Genomic DNA, 17,246 nt, shown 5'->3' on the forward strand with positions numbered 1-17,246 from the left:
GTTTGGAATCCCTGAACTAGAAAATCATTTTAGCAGTTATTTCAAAATAGATGAAAAAATATATAAACAAGTATCCCTCATATAACATGGTCAATAAGTTTCAAAAAAGTGCAGTGTTATGAGAATCCGTGCTATACAAAACAAAGGAAATGCAAAACATGGGCCATGTTACATTCCAGAAGTTAGCAAAAGTATACTATGTTTTTGTTACTAAGAGAAATGTGTTCATTAATTATTGATTGAAAATAAATTATTGATTGCTTTAATTAACAATCACAATTAATAGTACAGTACATGTTAATACAGTATTAATTTTAGTTAAATGAGGGTATTTTCTTTTTACAAAGTATCCTTATCTCAGTTTTTTTTTGTTGATCTTGATCAGAAATATCAGCAACATCTTCATTTTTTTGATTTTTATCACAATTTTTTATGGATAACAAAATAAAAATTTTATTCAAATATTTGTTCTAGTGGGTTAAGTTTGTTCAGTCGAGTACCAAACAACTTTTTTCCAGAATTTGTATTTGAATACCGAATTATTTGAGTACTGAAATATCACTGTATTTTGTTTGTCATTTTTATGAATGAGGTAATCATTTGTAGGTAAGTAATACTCTAGTTAAATAAACTTTACTAAATACAAAGATTAATCTATAAAAAGAAAACACAGTGAGTCTTAAAGGCTAAAGTCTGAAAGAAACAACACCTGGTTGACAGGAAAATTAGTGCAATTTCTTTCTTCCTTGTCCTATTAGTTTTCATTAAAGTAAACCTGACAAAACCACCAAATAATTTGAAGATTTCATTATTCTAAAATCCATGGGCAAATTAGAGACAATTCTTATGCTTACTTGAATAAAAAAAAAAATATCAAATAATGAAGTTTACACTTAAAATTGTGAAATTTTTGTATGGAGGATTTCCAAAACCATGTTAGAGCAAAACCAGAAGTCATGTTGTATGGGGGATATTCCCAATTTTCCATCCATGTTAGAGCAAAACTATGTTGTACAAAGGATACCTGTATATTATTAAAATATTATTTTATATATGATAATAAATTTAACCATCATTAAACTTATTTTGTTTTCTTGAACTCCAGAACTATTATGCTTTAAAAAAAAAACATTTATATAAAATATTTGAATGCATTTAACTGCAATTTTTGACAAATAATAAAGATTCTAAATCTTTTGTTCATACTGACTGAGCTATTTGAGATCAAATCCACTTGTAATGGGCAAAATTGAGGTCGATCATGCAATTATTATTATTTGCTTCCCCATGTGTCAAAAATGAAAGGTTTGTTTAAGACTTAACATGAAAGTCATTTGATTGTGAAATATACATTGTGGTTATAATTAAAGTTGCCCTACTCAGACCTGTCTAGAACCCATTCTCGTGGACATATTTTGATGAAACTTGGTATATATATTATATGGGGGAAAGGAAAAGGCAAAAAAAATATTTAGTTTGAATTTTTATATTGTGAATAAAAATGTTGCGAATAAAAACCTTTTGTGTGTTTCCACTTTGTGTTTCTTGTTCTTCATGCACCATTTTTTGACCTAGTGGTAAATATTCAAACTAAATATTTTTTTTGCATTTTCCTTTTCCCCATGGTCCATATAACATATATATTAAGTTTCATCAAAATATGTCCATGAGAACGAGCTCTAGACAGGTCGAATAGGGCAACTTTAATTATAACCACCCTGTATTCATATATAAAATTATATAAAATGTAGCTAAAGCCTTAAAAATATATATCTCAGAATATTAGATACAAAAGAATATTCTTGAACTTTAGTTGATTTTTATCTAGTGATACTAAATGATAATTTTGTTTTGAATATTAAAAGTGTTATTTTAAAATGTTTTAAATTGTAGAAAAAAATATATATAGAATTGCAGATAAAATTGTAATTCTAAATAATCTAAATTTTTCATTGAAAAACAAAGCAGTTTTACAACTATTTCTTAGGAACCTATTATGATACTTCCTATGAGATTACAAGTCAAGGTCTGTTAGTTATTTAGATAAGTTTCAAGTTTATACAGCTACTATGCTATCGCTGTATAATTCTGATTTTTTTATAAAGTAATTTTCAGCATTTTATATATGAGGCGTGTTTTTAAAGTAAGTACCGTTTTGAAATATAAAAAAAACAAGCAAACATTTTTAACAAAATTTTTATTTATGTGAAAGCCCATATTTTACACTACTTTTCTACATAATTCTCATTAATATTGAGACACTTATCGTATCGTGGGACCAGCTTTTGTATTCCATCCTCAAAGAATGTTGCCGCCTGATGAGACAACCACTGCAGAACGGTTGTTTTGACTTCATCGTGATTGTTATGGCGCTGCCCTGCCAGATGCTTCTTCAAATGCAGAAACAAATGATAGTCACTCGGCGCTAGGTCGGGACTGTATGGAGGGTGGTCTAATTGTTCCCAGCCAAATGATGTGATTAGGTGTTGAGTTTGATTTGCCATATGTGGACGAGCATTATTGTGGAGCAAAACGACACCCTTGCTCAGTAAGCCCCGCCTTTTGTTTTGTACTGCACAGCGCAGTTTTTTTAAAGTCTCACAGTATGCAGCTGAATTTATCGTTTCACCATGAGGCAAAAAAATCAACAAGCAACACTCTGTATCTGTCCCAAAACACTGTGCACATGATTTTCTGAGCAGAAATTGTTTGCTTGAATTTGACTTTCCTTGAAGATGATGAATGTCACCATTCCATGGATTGTTGCTTCGATTCCAGTGTAACATAGGCTACCCACGTTTCATCACCTGTAACAATACGGCTTAAAAAATCATCTCCCTTGTCACTGTAGCGCTCAAGAAAAGTCAATGCACTGGCCAAACGTTTGGTTTTGTGCTCCTCCGTCAACATTTTCGGCACCCAACGGGAACACAACTTCTGATAATTTAATCATCCGGTCACAATTTCATAGAGAACACTTCTTGAAACTGCAGGAAACTTTTTAGATAAAGATGAAATCGTGAATTGTCTGTTCTCTTTCACTCTACAGTCCACTTTTTCACGCAAATCGTCGATAGTGACTGAAGGTCGCCCACTTCGTTTCTCATCGTGAATGTTTGTGCGGCCATTACTAAAGGCCCTAACCCATTTTCGTACCATTCCATCACTCATAATGCTTTCACCATAAACTTCACTGATTTGGCGATGAATTTCAGCCGCTTTTGAGCCTTTAGCACCGAGAAAACGAATAATGGCACGCACTTCGCAATTGGCGGGATTCTCAATGAGCGGCAGCATTTCAATAACACACAAACAACAGTAAACACAGTCGACTGGTTCCGTAATGGCGTTTGTGGCTTCCCAACAGATGTAGGTACACAATGCACATGCACTAAGTGCCGACTGCAGCGCTCCAGCGGCGTTATATTAAAACGGTACTTACTTTAAAAACGCCTCGTAGCTAATATCGCAAAAATTGTCATCAAATTCGACACATGAGTTTTCTTAGAATTTGGACATTTTTGTGATTAGACTGTTTTTTTAAATGCAGTCTGATCAGTTTCACAGAGTGTCTTCAGGATTTCTGTATTGTCTCTTATCTGAAAGTATCAAGATTACCCCAGGAGATTGTTCATGTCACTTGAATCTCTTTGCTGCTTTATATCTTATCTTTTATATAGCATAACACAATTGACATTAAAATTCATAATCACATAATTTTACTACACTTGCATATTAGTTTCCATTCTTATAACATCAATTTTATTGTTTTATCAAATATAGTTAGTAAATACAATATATACTGTATTTACTAATTTATATTATACAAAATTAAATTTCATATAACCTATATTGCAAATACTTATTTCCAATAATTGTAGGAATTTTATCATCTATTTAGTTGTAAGTTGCTTAAACAATCAAATGTTTATATAGTGATGATCAATAGCAAATACTATACAGTATGATAATGTTTTTAGTGTTCAACCAATCATCTAAATCAGTCCTTATCAGATATTTAAATTTGAATGACTCAATATAAATTTATGTACATATGCTATTATACAATGATGTATGAGGTATAATTCTCAAATTCATTAGTGATTTCTTTAATAATTAACAAAAATTTTAAAATAAATCAGAATAGAAAACTCAGCTATAACAATATTTGTATCAATCATTCTAACTCTAGTGCCAAATTAACTTAAATTATTAATATTACTATAGCCATTTGCTAGCCCGATAATTCGGCAGTTGTTGGTCTTTATAATCATTTTCTTAATATATAATACAATTACTCTGGTACAGCATCTATATTGCAATACATAGAGCCCCTGTCGCCATGTGCCTTGGGTGGTGATGTACTGTACCATAAGATTAATGATAAAATTATAGATTTAGAACAGTACTCCATTATGCAAAAAATGCCGCTGACACAGTGCTAGTTTAAATGGACTGCTCAACTATTCTGAGCTCTGTTAACAGGAGTTCCACTAATGTAAATCATAAGGGGCAAACTTGGAACGTGAAGAATACTTTCTTAAGCAAACTGATCCCAATCCTATGCTCTGCGACTGTGTAACATTTTTCTATAGTATAAAATTAAATTATTCAATGGGATTGGTTATTTAAAATTTATTAAAAATATATAACTATAATTTAAAAAAAATTAAAATCTAGAATATAGTCTTCAAGTAAACACTCAATTTGCATTGATTTCAAGAATGAATTACGACTATGAACAGTTAATCATAAAAGTTATATTTTACTTTTTCCTTTTTATCCATGGATAAATAAATATGTGCTTAGTTGCATATGGGCATTGTTGACTAAGCTCAGGCTATGAGGTGGACAACCCTCCTCATAGCCTCCACAGCTACTGGTCTACTCAGAGAAAAAAAAAAAGTGAGATATTTTAAAATTTATTTTATTTATCAAAATTCTAAAATTACTATACATTTTAAGTATTTACAAATAAAAAAATTAAATTTTAAATATTAAATAAATTTTAACTGGAATATAAAATGAATCATTTTTATGAAGAATTTAGATTTCATTTTTTGGTTTGTTCCATTTAAAAGGAAGAGCATTTTTTTGTAACATTTATTTCCTCACATAGATATGTAGGACGTCAAGGACAACTATGCATAGGTCATTATATTGACAAGAACAATAGTTTATCTATTTTGTTATCATTTATTAGCAGAAGTGAATGAATTTTTTGAAATTTTTTTTTTTAATGTTAAACAGCCTTTTATTAAAAATGATGATTAATTAATTTAAAATTTTTGCTAATAATTCATATTTTATGTAAAAACATATTTGAATTTTTATGTTTTGAAAACTAAGATGCTTGTTAAGTTAGATCGTCTCCTAATGTTATTTATTTATATATATATATATTTTTTTTACCATATACTACTATTGCTACTTAATATTTTATTATCTCATTAATGCATAATCTTTTTATTAATATCAATATTTCAGGAACTAAAATGTAATCCAATATATTTCTGCTTTGTCACTTTTTTAAAATGTCTTAGTTTAACATTCTATAACATTAAATTTAATTTTAAATGTAGTAAAAAATCTATAAGTATTAGTTGTTCATTTTGTTTGATTCTTAATCAGTTGGATAAAATTATATTTATAAAAATTGGTCTGGCAAAAAGATTTTGATGATATTTTCAATCTACCTGTGTTAAAATTATTTCCTACTGAACTATACTGAAATTTAATACTAATATAATTTAATTTTATATTATCACTGCCTAAATATGACATATTATTATTATTTTTTAAATTTAGCTGAAAAAAGTCATATTACAATATATGGATATTTTAGAAAATTGATTTATTTATTGATTAATAATAATAAAATTTGAAAAATAAACTGTTTAGAATTAAGTTTAAAAAATAATGTTGACTTGCTAAGAGAGCATATTATGCAGGTTATGGCCATCCAAATAGTGCATGTCAGACCTTTAGTAAGTTATGTATTCACTTGATTTGCTACAATTGTGAGTTCATTCCATTACAAGTTATTTTTTTCTTTAATCATTAATGTTACGGACAGATGACTGACACATAAATGCTTATAATTCTGCACAGATATAATTCCATAATTATGAATTTTTTCCATCATTAATATATAATAGCTGTATTGAATATAAAACATCTGATACTGTTTAAAGTAGTTAAAAATTAAGTGATTAAATGCACATTATTATTATTATTATTATTTTAAAATTATTATTGTATGAAACAGACATACAGGGCATTGTCTGAAGATGTCATTTATATACAGCATGAGAAATTAAATTAAATAAAAAAAAGTTATTTCCATTTATTATTATAATATATTTATTATCTAATAATTTAGTTGTTAAATTTTAATAAATAAATACTGATGAAATTCATTAATTCATCAGTAATGTAGACATTGTTATAAATGCAAGTATGCCTCACTTGACATTTAATATATCATTTGCCATTTATTTGCTTATAAAGTTGTTCATTTTTTTAAAAAAATGAAATGCAAAAAAAAAAGATTAGAATGTGAATTTTGAAAGCAATAATTTCATGTCAATGAAAAGCAAACACAGTGAAATTAAATTGAAACTCTACCCAAGAAATAAGACTATATATAACTCTTGGGTAGAGAAAACCATATTCATCAGTGCAGTTTAACTGCTAACAAACCAAAAATGGATTGTAAATCTATCATCATCATGCTCATTTAAAAACTAAGTAAACTTTAGAAATAAATATTTCAATTCTGCATTGTGGTTGAAATGATTAAATTTAAAACTTGTTTTTGAAGTGCAAACTTATTCTCATTAAGCTTAGAAATTCAGAAATAATATAATATGAACAACACTTCAATAATATATATATTTTAATATTGTATTTTATTTAAGCATCATTATTTCAACTGAAAGATCACTCCTAGTAATTAAAATTTATGTAAAATAAATTATACGTAATTATATTTAATATTAGTTTAATGTGTAACAATTATAATTCTAACATTCTAAATAAATAAAACAATTTTATTTTAAAGGAAATTGCGACTTCATAGGAAAATTCAAATGCCATCTGGTGAAGTGCCACTGCCTGGGGTATCTATTCTCAAACCTCTTGTTGGGGTGGATCCTAATCTCTTTAGTAACCTGGAAACTTTTTTTACAATGAATTATCCACTTGTAAGAAAATTGAATTTTTTTTTTTAAATTTTAAATATATCAAAATTATATATTTATTTTTATTGAAATATATAGCATGTAATATGTTGTTTCTACTGTATTATTTGTATTAAATATGTTTATAAAAAATATATTTTGCTGTAGAACAATATATTGAATGAATTTCAATACATTCTACAGTAATTTCTAATAATAATTTTAACATAATTATATAGTTGTATTTTGTAGTACTGTGTATATGTGTATTTAGTTTCAATTAAAGATAAAAAAAATTTTAAAAATGTCTTTTTAAAATTATTAAAAATGTAATTGTAAAATCTAGCAATATACAGCTTTTAGTTTCTTGTGTTGAAAATGTAAAAAGAAAAAGCTTATTTTTGGCACCAAAAATTTTTAATTTGTTTGTCAAATATGATGATAAAATGTAGTGCTATATACTGTAGATCAGTGATTCTCAACCACTGTGCTGTGGCACTTTAGTGTGCCGCCAGATTTTTGAAGTGTGCCACCACTGTGAATATCCATACATAAGCAATATCAGACATGTAGTTTAATTGGTTCTACCTTCCTAGAGCACGTTAGGAAATTGTTGAACTGCCAGTAGTTACCAAGGCGTTTAGAAAATGTGACCTAAATAACCAATTGCGTTTTAAAAATCATTATGCGGGTTGTCCTGCGGTACATGCCGAAGTAACTATGTGCGCCGCCAAATTTTTAAATTATTAAAAGTGCACCATGATGAAAAAAGGTTGATAAGCACTGCTGTAGATTACTTATAATCGTATAGAAATAGTTAGTGTTTGAAATACAAGATATACTTCAAATACATTTTTAGAATAAACAATTATTTGTTTTAAATAACTTTGGTTGTAGATACTTTCTCCATGTCTACTATCATATATAATATATGAAAATTATGTTGAAATAAACAAGAATCCATTTCCACTGGTTTTGCATAACTATAACAGTTGTGTTTTAAAAAAATTAAAATTCTTTTCTTAATTTATTTCTAAAACTTTAACAGAATTTGTCTGTGTTTAATATTTGCTTTTTCAAAAAAAATAAGTAAAAATTTTATAAGATTAAAAGTAAATATAGAATAAAATTATTAATACATGCAATTAGCATTGAGGAAGCTTTTATATAAGCTATTAAATGTTATGACAACTGTAATATTTATTTTTGATAAGAAAATATTTCATATAAAATCAATTTCCTTATTTTTTTTAGTACTTTCCAGTTATACTGTTTGAACAATGACAAATAATGTGCAATTTATAATTCAATATTTTAAATAAGTAAATAAATATTATATATATTAATATATATATATAATATTTATTATAATATAATATTTATTTATATTATATAAATATATTTATTTATTTTAAAATTTTTATCTCTCAAAATATCAAATTTAATAAAGCTAATTAAAAATTATTATTGACAATAACAACTTGTAATAGTTTGATTTATTTTATAAATGAAAAAACAAGTTCTTGTTTTCTCCATTAATATGGAGGTTATATACATGATGAGATGTCGGAGGTTTTCAACATTAATATGGAGATTAAGGTTAATATTTCTATATATCCTCAATCTCTAATATATGGTTTACTAAATATTTTTATCTATTCTTCAAAATTGCACAAAGCTTTTTATGTCATATATGTATGCAAATAAACTCTTTATGGTTATTGTTATTTTACCTGTATTAAGTCAAGCATAATAATAATACTGGGTGATTGATTGTAATTAAAGTATCACTATTCAACACTGTTTGTATGGATGTGTGGCAGTTTAAATTAACCAAATTTTGTATGCTGATGATTTTGGATATGTAGAAGAGATTTCCACATATTCAAATCCATAGCACATAATACAGATGTCTAGAAATTGACCATAGCACGTGAAATTGCCTAAAGCCTATGAAATAACATTCTTATTACTGTAGATCAACAGTGACGGTCATGACTCTGTTTGAATGTGCCTTTAACATGAAACAGTTTAATGGAAACCATTCACTGCTCTGATATGCTTTGAAACTTATAACACCTTTTTAATAAGTTTTGCCAGTGGTTTTTCCACTGTGTGACTGCAAAACTAACCATTTAATTCTATAATGGTTAGTTTTGGAACTAAATTTTTTTCCCTGCAGACATTTCTTTTACGTGTTTTGGAAACATTAACATATCAAATAGTAGCCCAGTGAACTTATTGAGTAACCAATGAGTATTGCTCTACTTAACTTTCATTTGTTTAAAATATTAATTAGAATGGTATAATGAGCTTTCTTTTTGTTTGAAACTAATGAAAAACTGTAGAACTCTGAGTTTTATTAATAAGTTCTATTAACATTCCTATCAGTTCATATTCAATGAATGTTCAAATTGTAAGTAACATTTAATGTGCTTGAATTTAATATATATATTTTTTTATCATAATGATTATTTTAAAACTAGTGTTCAGTTCTGATTTTCTTTCCTTACAAATTCTCATAAGTTCTCACAACTTCTTGCATAGTTGGAAATAAATTCTAAATATACAAGATTTTTGTTATTTTTAATACACACACTTTTTTTCAAATATCTTTGAACTCTTGTTTTTAATGACATTTAGCTGAATTTTAATCACTGCTTTAAAACCTGATATAAAAAATTTTAGTAATTTTTGTGATTTTTACAAGTTTCAGAATAAATATATTAAATATTTTATATACAGTATTTATTCACTTGTATGTTTTATATTTAATCCTAACACTATAGAATCACAAAATATGTATTATAGCATATCTGGTGTATAATAGAAATTTTTCTTTATAAAAAGTTTATGAAACAAGTTTAATATTAAACTTGAGTGTAAATACAAATATGTAATATCATATTTTCATATTCACAAATACAATGGAAAATGCAAGCTGACAATTATAGAAGAGAGAAGCACACCGGTCAAAGGCACTAAAGTTGTTGATTTTCATTTATTTTCACTCCGGTGTTGTTCCTTTATATATTCTGACAATTATAGGTAGAAAATATTTGGTGTGTGGTAGTTAAGCTAGTTTATTCTTGATTTTATATACCTAGTGACATATATATGTATATATTCAGATTAATTATACATTTCTATTAGAATGAATAAGAAGTTTTCTTTTTATATTTAGAAAAATATGATAAATTCTTTGATTCTATATATTTTAGAGATATTTTTTCCCCCTCTCATGATTTAAAATATATATATATATATAATTATATAAAAATTATAATATAAAACTTTTATAATTAATGTGAATTTATTCATGTATTTATAAAAATTGGATTTTATAGTAAATGATTATATATGTAATGGTTATGTTGAGTGTGTGTGAGAGAGAAATGAGTGTTTTCTTTTTTAATATAGATCCTAGATTTAAGTAAATAAAAAAATATATTAATTGTTGTTTTAATTATTTGTAAACTCATTTACATTCATCTGAATTTTTATTACAGAAATTAATTTCACTTTAAATCCTTTTTCAGTATGAATTATTGTTTTGTATACACGATGAAAGTGATCCATCTATAATGCTAGTTCATAAATTAATTGAAAAGTATCCATTAGTAGATGCAACAGTTTTTGTTGGTAAGTTTATTTTATCATTTTATTCATTTACATGTATTTTTTAAAAATAAATTTTTTTTTCTTACAGGGGGTATGAAAGTAGGAGTTAATCCAAAAATTAATAATATGCAACCTGGTTATGAGGCTGCCAAATATGATTTGGTATTAGTCTCTGACAGTGGTATTAGAAGTAATATATTTTTTATTTATTTTTTCTAATTTTTAATATTTTTAAAATTAAATTTAGTAAGTTAATACATTTATTTTCAGTGAAAGAAGATACTCTGCTTGATATGGTACTTGCAATGAAAGATGATGTAGCATTAGTTCATCAAATGCCATTTGCATGTGATAGAAAAGGTTTTCCTTCAATTTTAGAAAAGGTACTATATTATAAAATTAATTTTTATTATAAAGGCATATTATTATTAAATTTATTACCAGTAAATTAAATTTTATATTTTAGAAAAAAAAAGTATTAGAATATTCTTTTGTAGTATTGATCAATATATTTTTTTATTTTTTTAAATATCTCTAAGACAGATGATCATTTTTTTAAAGATTTAAATAAGTAAAAAATGTTAGAGCATTACATATAATAAAATAATCTAAAGTACAAAGAAAGTTTGTATTATATACTCTTAAGTATAAATAAATTCAACCAAATTTTTTTAAGTGTAATTTATTATGCTTTTTTTAATATACAACTTAAATTTAAATTTTTAATGTTCAATGTTCAATAAATAGCCCAATTATTTATGCAATTGTTTGGTTTAGTTTCAATGATTTTTTTATAATAAGACTGAAAAGGTTGCTTACTGTTAACAAACTATTACTAAATAATGTAAAATAGAAAATTCTCCAAATCAATAAAATTAAATAACTACAAACAAACATTATTAGGTGGAAAACATAATGTAAAATATCTTACTACAGACTTTTAATAAAATATTATTTGTGTTTCTTATTCAAATGTCAGAACTTTGATATTTAAAAAACCTCAATTACCAGAAATTTCCTGAAATAAATGTTATATATAAATGGTATCCTCTTTAAATATATTGTATTTTATACATGCAATTTTTTTAATCGGAAATTAATTTAAAATTTATTGCAAATTTATTTACTTTTATTGTATATAATTGTTGAAATTGTAGAACATATGACATAAAAACTTTAAATGAATGTAACCTTATTATTGAATTTATTTTAATCAAACATATGATTTGCAAATATAAACTTTATTAATGCTAGTTAATATTAGTGATTCGATTTAGTTAAATTAGCAGTGGATCCAGATCTTTGGAGATTTTATTGATTGCCATCTATTTGGCAAGGAAACATAATAATTTTTACATTTTTTGTTTATTATACATATTCATGTTTCTTTTTCCTTTAATATATTGTGACTTCAATTAAGGAAGACTGATCTGCTTTTAGAGATCAGAACTATATGGTCACATATATATAACTTAAAGAAAATATAAATTTTGTGGAGTGCTGTAAATTTTTACATTAGAACACCCTTGCTATATTATTAACCATTGATAGAGCAAGCAATAAAGCAGATCATAAATTCATTGTTTGTACTTCACCACTAACAGATGTGTGATGCACACATCTGTTAGTGGTGGCATGTGTGATTACTTTTAAACACTTGTTTTAATTCTGTTTAAACAGAATAAATGACAGTTTGACTGTTGCACATGGGCTCTGCAGTTGTTGTACAGTATTGAGATTTTAAATTTTCCTAACTAAAATAACAATAAATTAACAGTTTCATTTGCAGAATCTTGAAAAAGGAATCTGAAAAATAATTCTAAAAAAAACAGCTAAACAATAACAATTACAAAAACTTTATTTGTGAACACTTTTGCTTAGCTGATTGGCTTGGAAAAACAATTTTTAAATCCAGTTTTTATCATAAATTTAAAAAGATGTTTTCAACTACGCAGTCAAATTTGATGGCTCTAGGAAATATATTAGTAAGAACAGTACTATATATTCAAATTATTTTAATTAGTATTTCATTTTTGAAAAAATTGAGGACTGATCCATTTCTATTGAATTCTATTCTATTTAATTTTTTTCAGTGAAGATTAGATATAGGTGGATCAGTCAACAAAGTAATACTATATAAATAGGAATACATAAAACATTTTTGTAAATCTTATTCTACTATAATAATACAGTAAAAAATTTCAATATAACAAAAATATAATTAGACTTAGTGGTTTTTTTAATGATTTATCCAATCATATTTTAGAAGAAAGTTTTGATCTTTTTATGCTTAATTTTGTCATTGTTATTTATAAAAAATTTTTGAATACAACTAAAAATATTCAAAAATACTTCTGAAGCAATAGTTCCCCCCCCCCTGTAAATCTTCATCTGATGGAGATTATTTTTTAATAAAATTGAAGACAATGTCTGCCCAAAAGGGATCACTATTTATTTTTTCTGTGTTCCAGACAATATACATTCTTGGCGACTGACTTTTCTTTGTAGGCTACTTGTCGCCAGAAGTTAAAAAAAGTCCTTTTAAAAAACACAAAATATATCCAATTAAAATTACAAGTAATGTTTAAAAAAGGAACTGGTGACATACAGACGTCCTGCTTGCATCCTCATACCTTCGTTGGGGGTGTTACTGCTTTTATCTACTAAAAACAAGCTCTGGCAAAGTTTTTTTTTTTTTATTTTTCCTTATGTACATGAGCTATTAGTGGTTGTTTCCAAATAATATAATTATCAATTGAAATAATAAAATATCCTTCACCTACTTATAACTTGAAATTGCCTTATTGCATATTTCATAACTTTAAGAGGTTATTTATTTAAGAATTTTTAAAATTAAACATAAGTAAAAGTGACAGCTATATTAATTAATGAAAACTATTTTTTTTTCCTTAGGACTGAAATATATTCTATAAAATTAGATGCAAACAAAAAAAATAAGTTATGTTAAACTTAAAAATAATTAGCAACACTAGTTTAAAAATAATATTTGATAAACTTGTCTTTTATTTCAAACTTGAAAGAAAAAAAAAAAATCTTATAGCAATTTATAAGTTATGAAGATACTAGTTCATGTTAAATGTTCTATGATTTTGTTTTAATTTAAAAATTTAAGTATTAATAATTACTTTAAGTTTAATTTGATATTTTATTTTATTACAAAATAATAAAAAAATATTGATTTACTATTAATTTTTTCACCTTAAATTATTTTTACATTTGATTGTTTTTTCCAATAATATTCCATTATAAACTGATACTAATCTTCAATGTAATACATAATATTCTATATAGCAAAGAGATTTACAAATGACATTTAATGCATTTTTATAAGAGGTGTAATTTTTCTTTTGCTTTAAAAAAATTTATAACAGTTTTTATAAATTAAGAATTGACATAATTTTGTTTTTACATGGTAGATAAGTTCTCAAAAAATTCATGTAAAGAAAAATTGTGTAAAAAAAGATAGTCTGTATGAGGAAAAGCAGATTATTATTTCCAGACCTTAAAAACCAGTAAAAATAATACAATAAATCACTCACTATTATAGGATATGTTTAAACAACGTTTTTTTTTTTTTTTTTAAATTTTAGTCAAGTAAAATTGTCCATCTGATTTTTTATCATTCATTCAAAATTTAAAATAAAATTTGAGTGAATATCATTTTACTTGAAAATGTCAAATAAAAAAATACCAAAATACTTGAAGCTTTCAACACTCAAATCACATATAAAACCATTCCATGTTGAAAGAAATAGGAAGAAATAGTTTGTAAAAATACATTGTCAAACTTTGAATGAAATTTTTTATCTGAATGTTTCAATTGTGGGTCAAAGTGAAAACAAAAAAAACTTGTTATGCATGCTCAAATACATCATAAAAACAGCCAAATCTTAAAATTTACAGGTGTTTGTATAGCAGCCTTAAATGTAAATTCTAAAGAATTTTTTTTAAAAAAATAGAAATTTTTAGAAAAGGAAATAATAAATATTTTTTATTAGAATTAAAATCAATGGAGATTTTTTAAACATGATAGATTTATTACAACATATTAGATCAAAACAAAATATATTAAAAGAGGGTGGAATTTCTTTTCCAGATCATGTTAAATCAGATTGTGTAAAAAGAAAAAAGAAAGGAGACTTGTGAAAACAGACCTAATTCTTTAGAACAGCTTCTAAAAATAAATTTATACAAAATGAAAGATAAAGAAATAAATAAACAAATATTTTTATTTTAAATAAAACACAAAAAAGTATATATTCATTAATTTTACAGGTATATTTTGGTACAGCTCATGCTCGTATATATTTAACTGCTAATCTTCTTCATATAAACTGTCCAACGGGAATGTCTGCATTGATGAGGAAAAATTTGTTAGATGAAGTTGGTGGTATTAAAGCATTTGGCCAGTATCTAGCAGAAGATTTTTTCTTTGCTAAATCATTTACAGACAGGTATTAAATTTGCTATTTATTCTTTTTAATTCTTATAAAAATTTAAAAAATGTTTTTATATTTGTGTCTTCATAAAAAAAAAACAAATTGAAATATACAAAATTATATTTAGAATAGTTTTTAATTTAATAGATTTGTTTATTAAAACCATTATTATTATTAATTTAATAGACTGTATATAGATTTTATAATAATTTAATAGAAAAGTAAAAACATAAAATATTTTAATAATAATAATAATAATAAAAGCATACATGATAATAACCCAGGATATCTTCAATTAAAATTGAATTATGAACATTATTTTTTTTGTAAATAGTCATAATTCAATTTTAATTGAAGATATCCTGGGTTTTATCATGTTATCATGTATGCTTTTATGCAAATGAACTTTATGATTACCCAAAACTGCCATCAGAGGACCTGAACCAGTTATATATTGAGCTAAAGGACAAGGTAGTTATGGTCAAAAATTGTAACCATTGTTTTTAATGTTAAAGGACGCCAAATCCTCAAATAAAAGGTCGACGTTTTGATCAATTTTAACTTTGTGTGAAGTTTTTTTATATTTTAGCATTTGTTCTAATGAAATTTATTCAAGCCAATGTACTGTTACTTCTGTGGTGGTGTAAAAAGAATGAAAGATAGACTCGAAAATTTTATAATTTTTGTAAATAGTCATAATTCAATTTTAATAATAATAATATTGGGGGGCGTTCAGATCATCACTGTGGTTAGTGACTTTTTTTCCTTACTTCATCCGACTTCAATATAATTGTTAATAATTGGAAACTGTGTAATATTTTCAACTAAAATGATGAATCTCAAGGTAATCCTACTACTATTATTAATCTCTGGAATTGAATCGAATCCAGGATCGTTGCAGAAAACACTAATGAAGAGAGGTAGACCACCAATAAATCATTTAAAGCAATCAATTAACAATGCAATATCATTGGAATTAGAGACTAACCTTATTACGGACAATACTGAAATAAGAAGAACAGAATTACCAACTTAGACAGGTGAGAAATTTAATTTAAACCCTTCGATAGAGCTAACAACTACGGAAACAACAGACATTTCAACTACAGATCTATGGTTGAAAATTGTAGAACTTACTACTATCAGTAATGTAAAAATGGAGAAACAATTTTCATTTATCTGAGAGGAAATTAATGTAGTTTGTAGTGAAATAATTAATTTTAAAAAACAATTGCAATTTATTAATGAAAGAAATGAAACGATTGAATTAGAACTAACCAGATTACGTAATGATAAAGAACTAATCCAATTTAAGATAGATACTTTTAATAATGCAATAAATAATAAAAAATTAATAATATATGATTATGCAAAAAAATTAACAGATGTAAATCATAAAGAATTATTGAATTTCTTGACGCATTCTCTAAAGATTACATGCAATGAAAATGAAGACATAAATCTATCTATAGTATACCTAATTCTAAAATTAATATTAAGTGTTTAATTCTGAAATCAGAACAACTGATAAATAATATTTTAATGACATTTAATAGATTGAAACAAAACAAATTACTGGGAGAGTGGCAACATGTAAATATGGTAACTGATTTAGTTAAAAACTCTCATAATAGAAGAAAATCACTATTACCATATTATATTGATTTTAAAAAAATGAGGAATTTGACTCAAATTAAGAGATGATTATCTGTTAATAAATCAGCAAAAAATTACATGCAGTTTTATGCAAAATCAATTAGTATATGCTAATGATTTTTTAGAATATACCCTACAAGAAAATTTAATAAATCAGAGTCCATAATAAAAACAAAAGAAAATAATCAAACAAATAAGAATGGAAACCAGGGAAACGTACAACTAAAAATAACAAACTCAAACTATCAAGGATTAATAAGAAACTACTAGTAACGACTTCTTATATTTATTAAGAAACACTGATATTCTGGGTATTACAGAAACCTAG

At 25.4% G+C, this 17,246-nt stretch overlaps 1 protein-coding gene across 3 annotated transcripts in view; it reads left to right on the plus strand.

Annotated features, from left to right (window-relative positions):
- Window positions 1–17,246, plus strand: part of GlcT (ceramide glucosyltransferase) — a 60,213-nt gene that overhangs the window by 15,098 nt on the left and 27,869 nt on the right. For all 3 annotated transcript variants that reach the window (XM_067264563.1, XM_067264555.1, XM_067264546.1), the window contains exons 3-7: window positions 7,064–7,205; window positions 10,721–10,823; window positions 10,891–10,992; window positions 11,073–11,185; window positions 15,099–15,277. In XM_067264563.1, coding sequence (XP_067120664.1) covers window positions 7,064–7,205; window positions 10,721–10,823; window positions 10,891–10,992; window positions 11,073–11,185; window positions 15,099–15,277 — 639 coding nt within the window. The remainder of the gene's footprint in view (window positions 1–7,063; window positions 7,206–10,720; window positions 10,824–10,890; window positions 10,993–11,072; window positions 11,186–15,098; window positions 15,278–17,246) is intronic.

Source organism: Centruroides vittatus, unplaced genomic scaffold, assembly GCF_030686945.1.
Source record: "Centruroides vittatus isolate TY-2023 unplaced genomic scaffold, ASM3068694v2 contig_1046, whole genome shotgun sequence".
In the NCBI taxonomy this organism is placed as follows: domain Eukaryota; kingdom Metazoa; phylum Arthropoda; class Arachnida; order Scorpiones; family Buthidae; genus Centruroides; species Centruroides vittatus.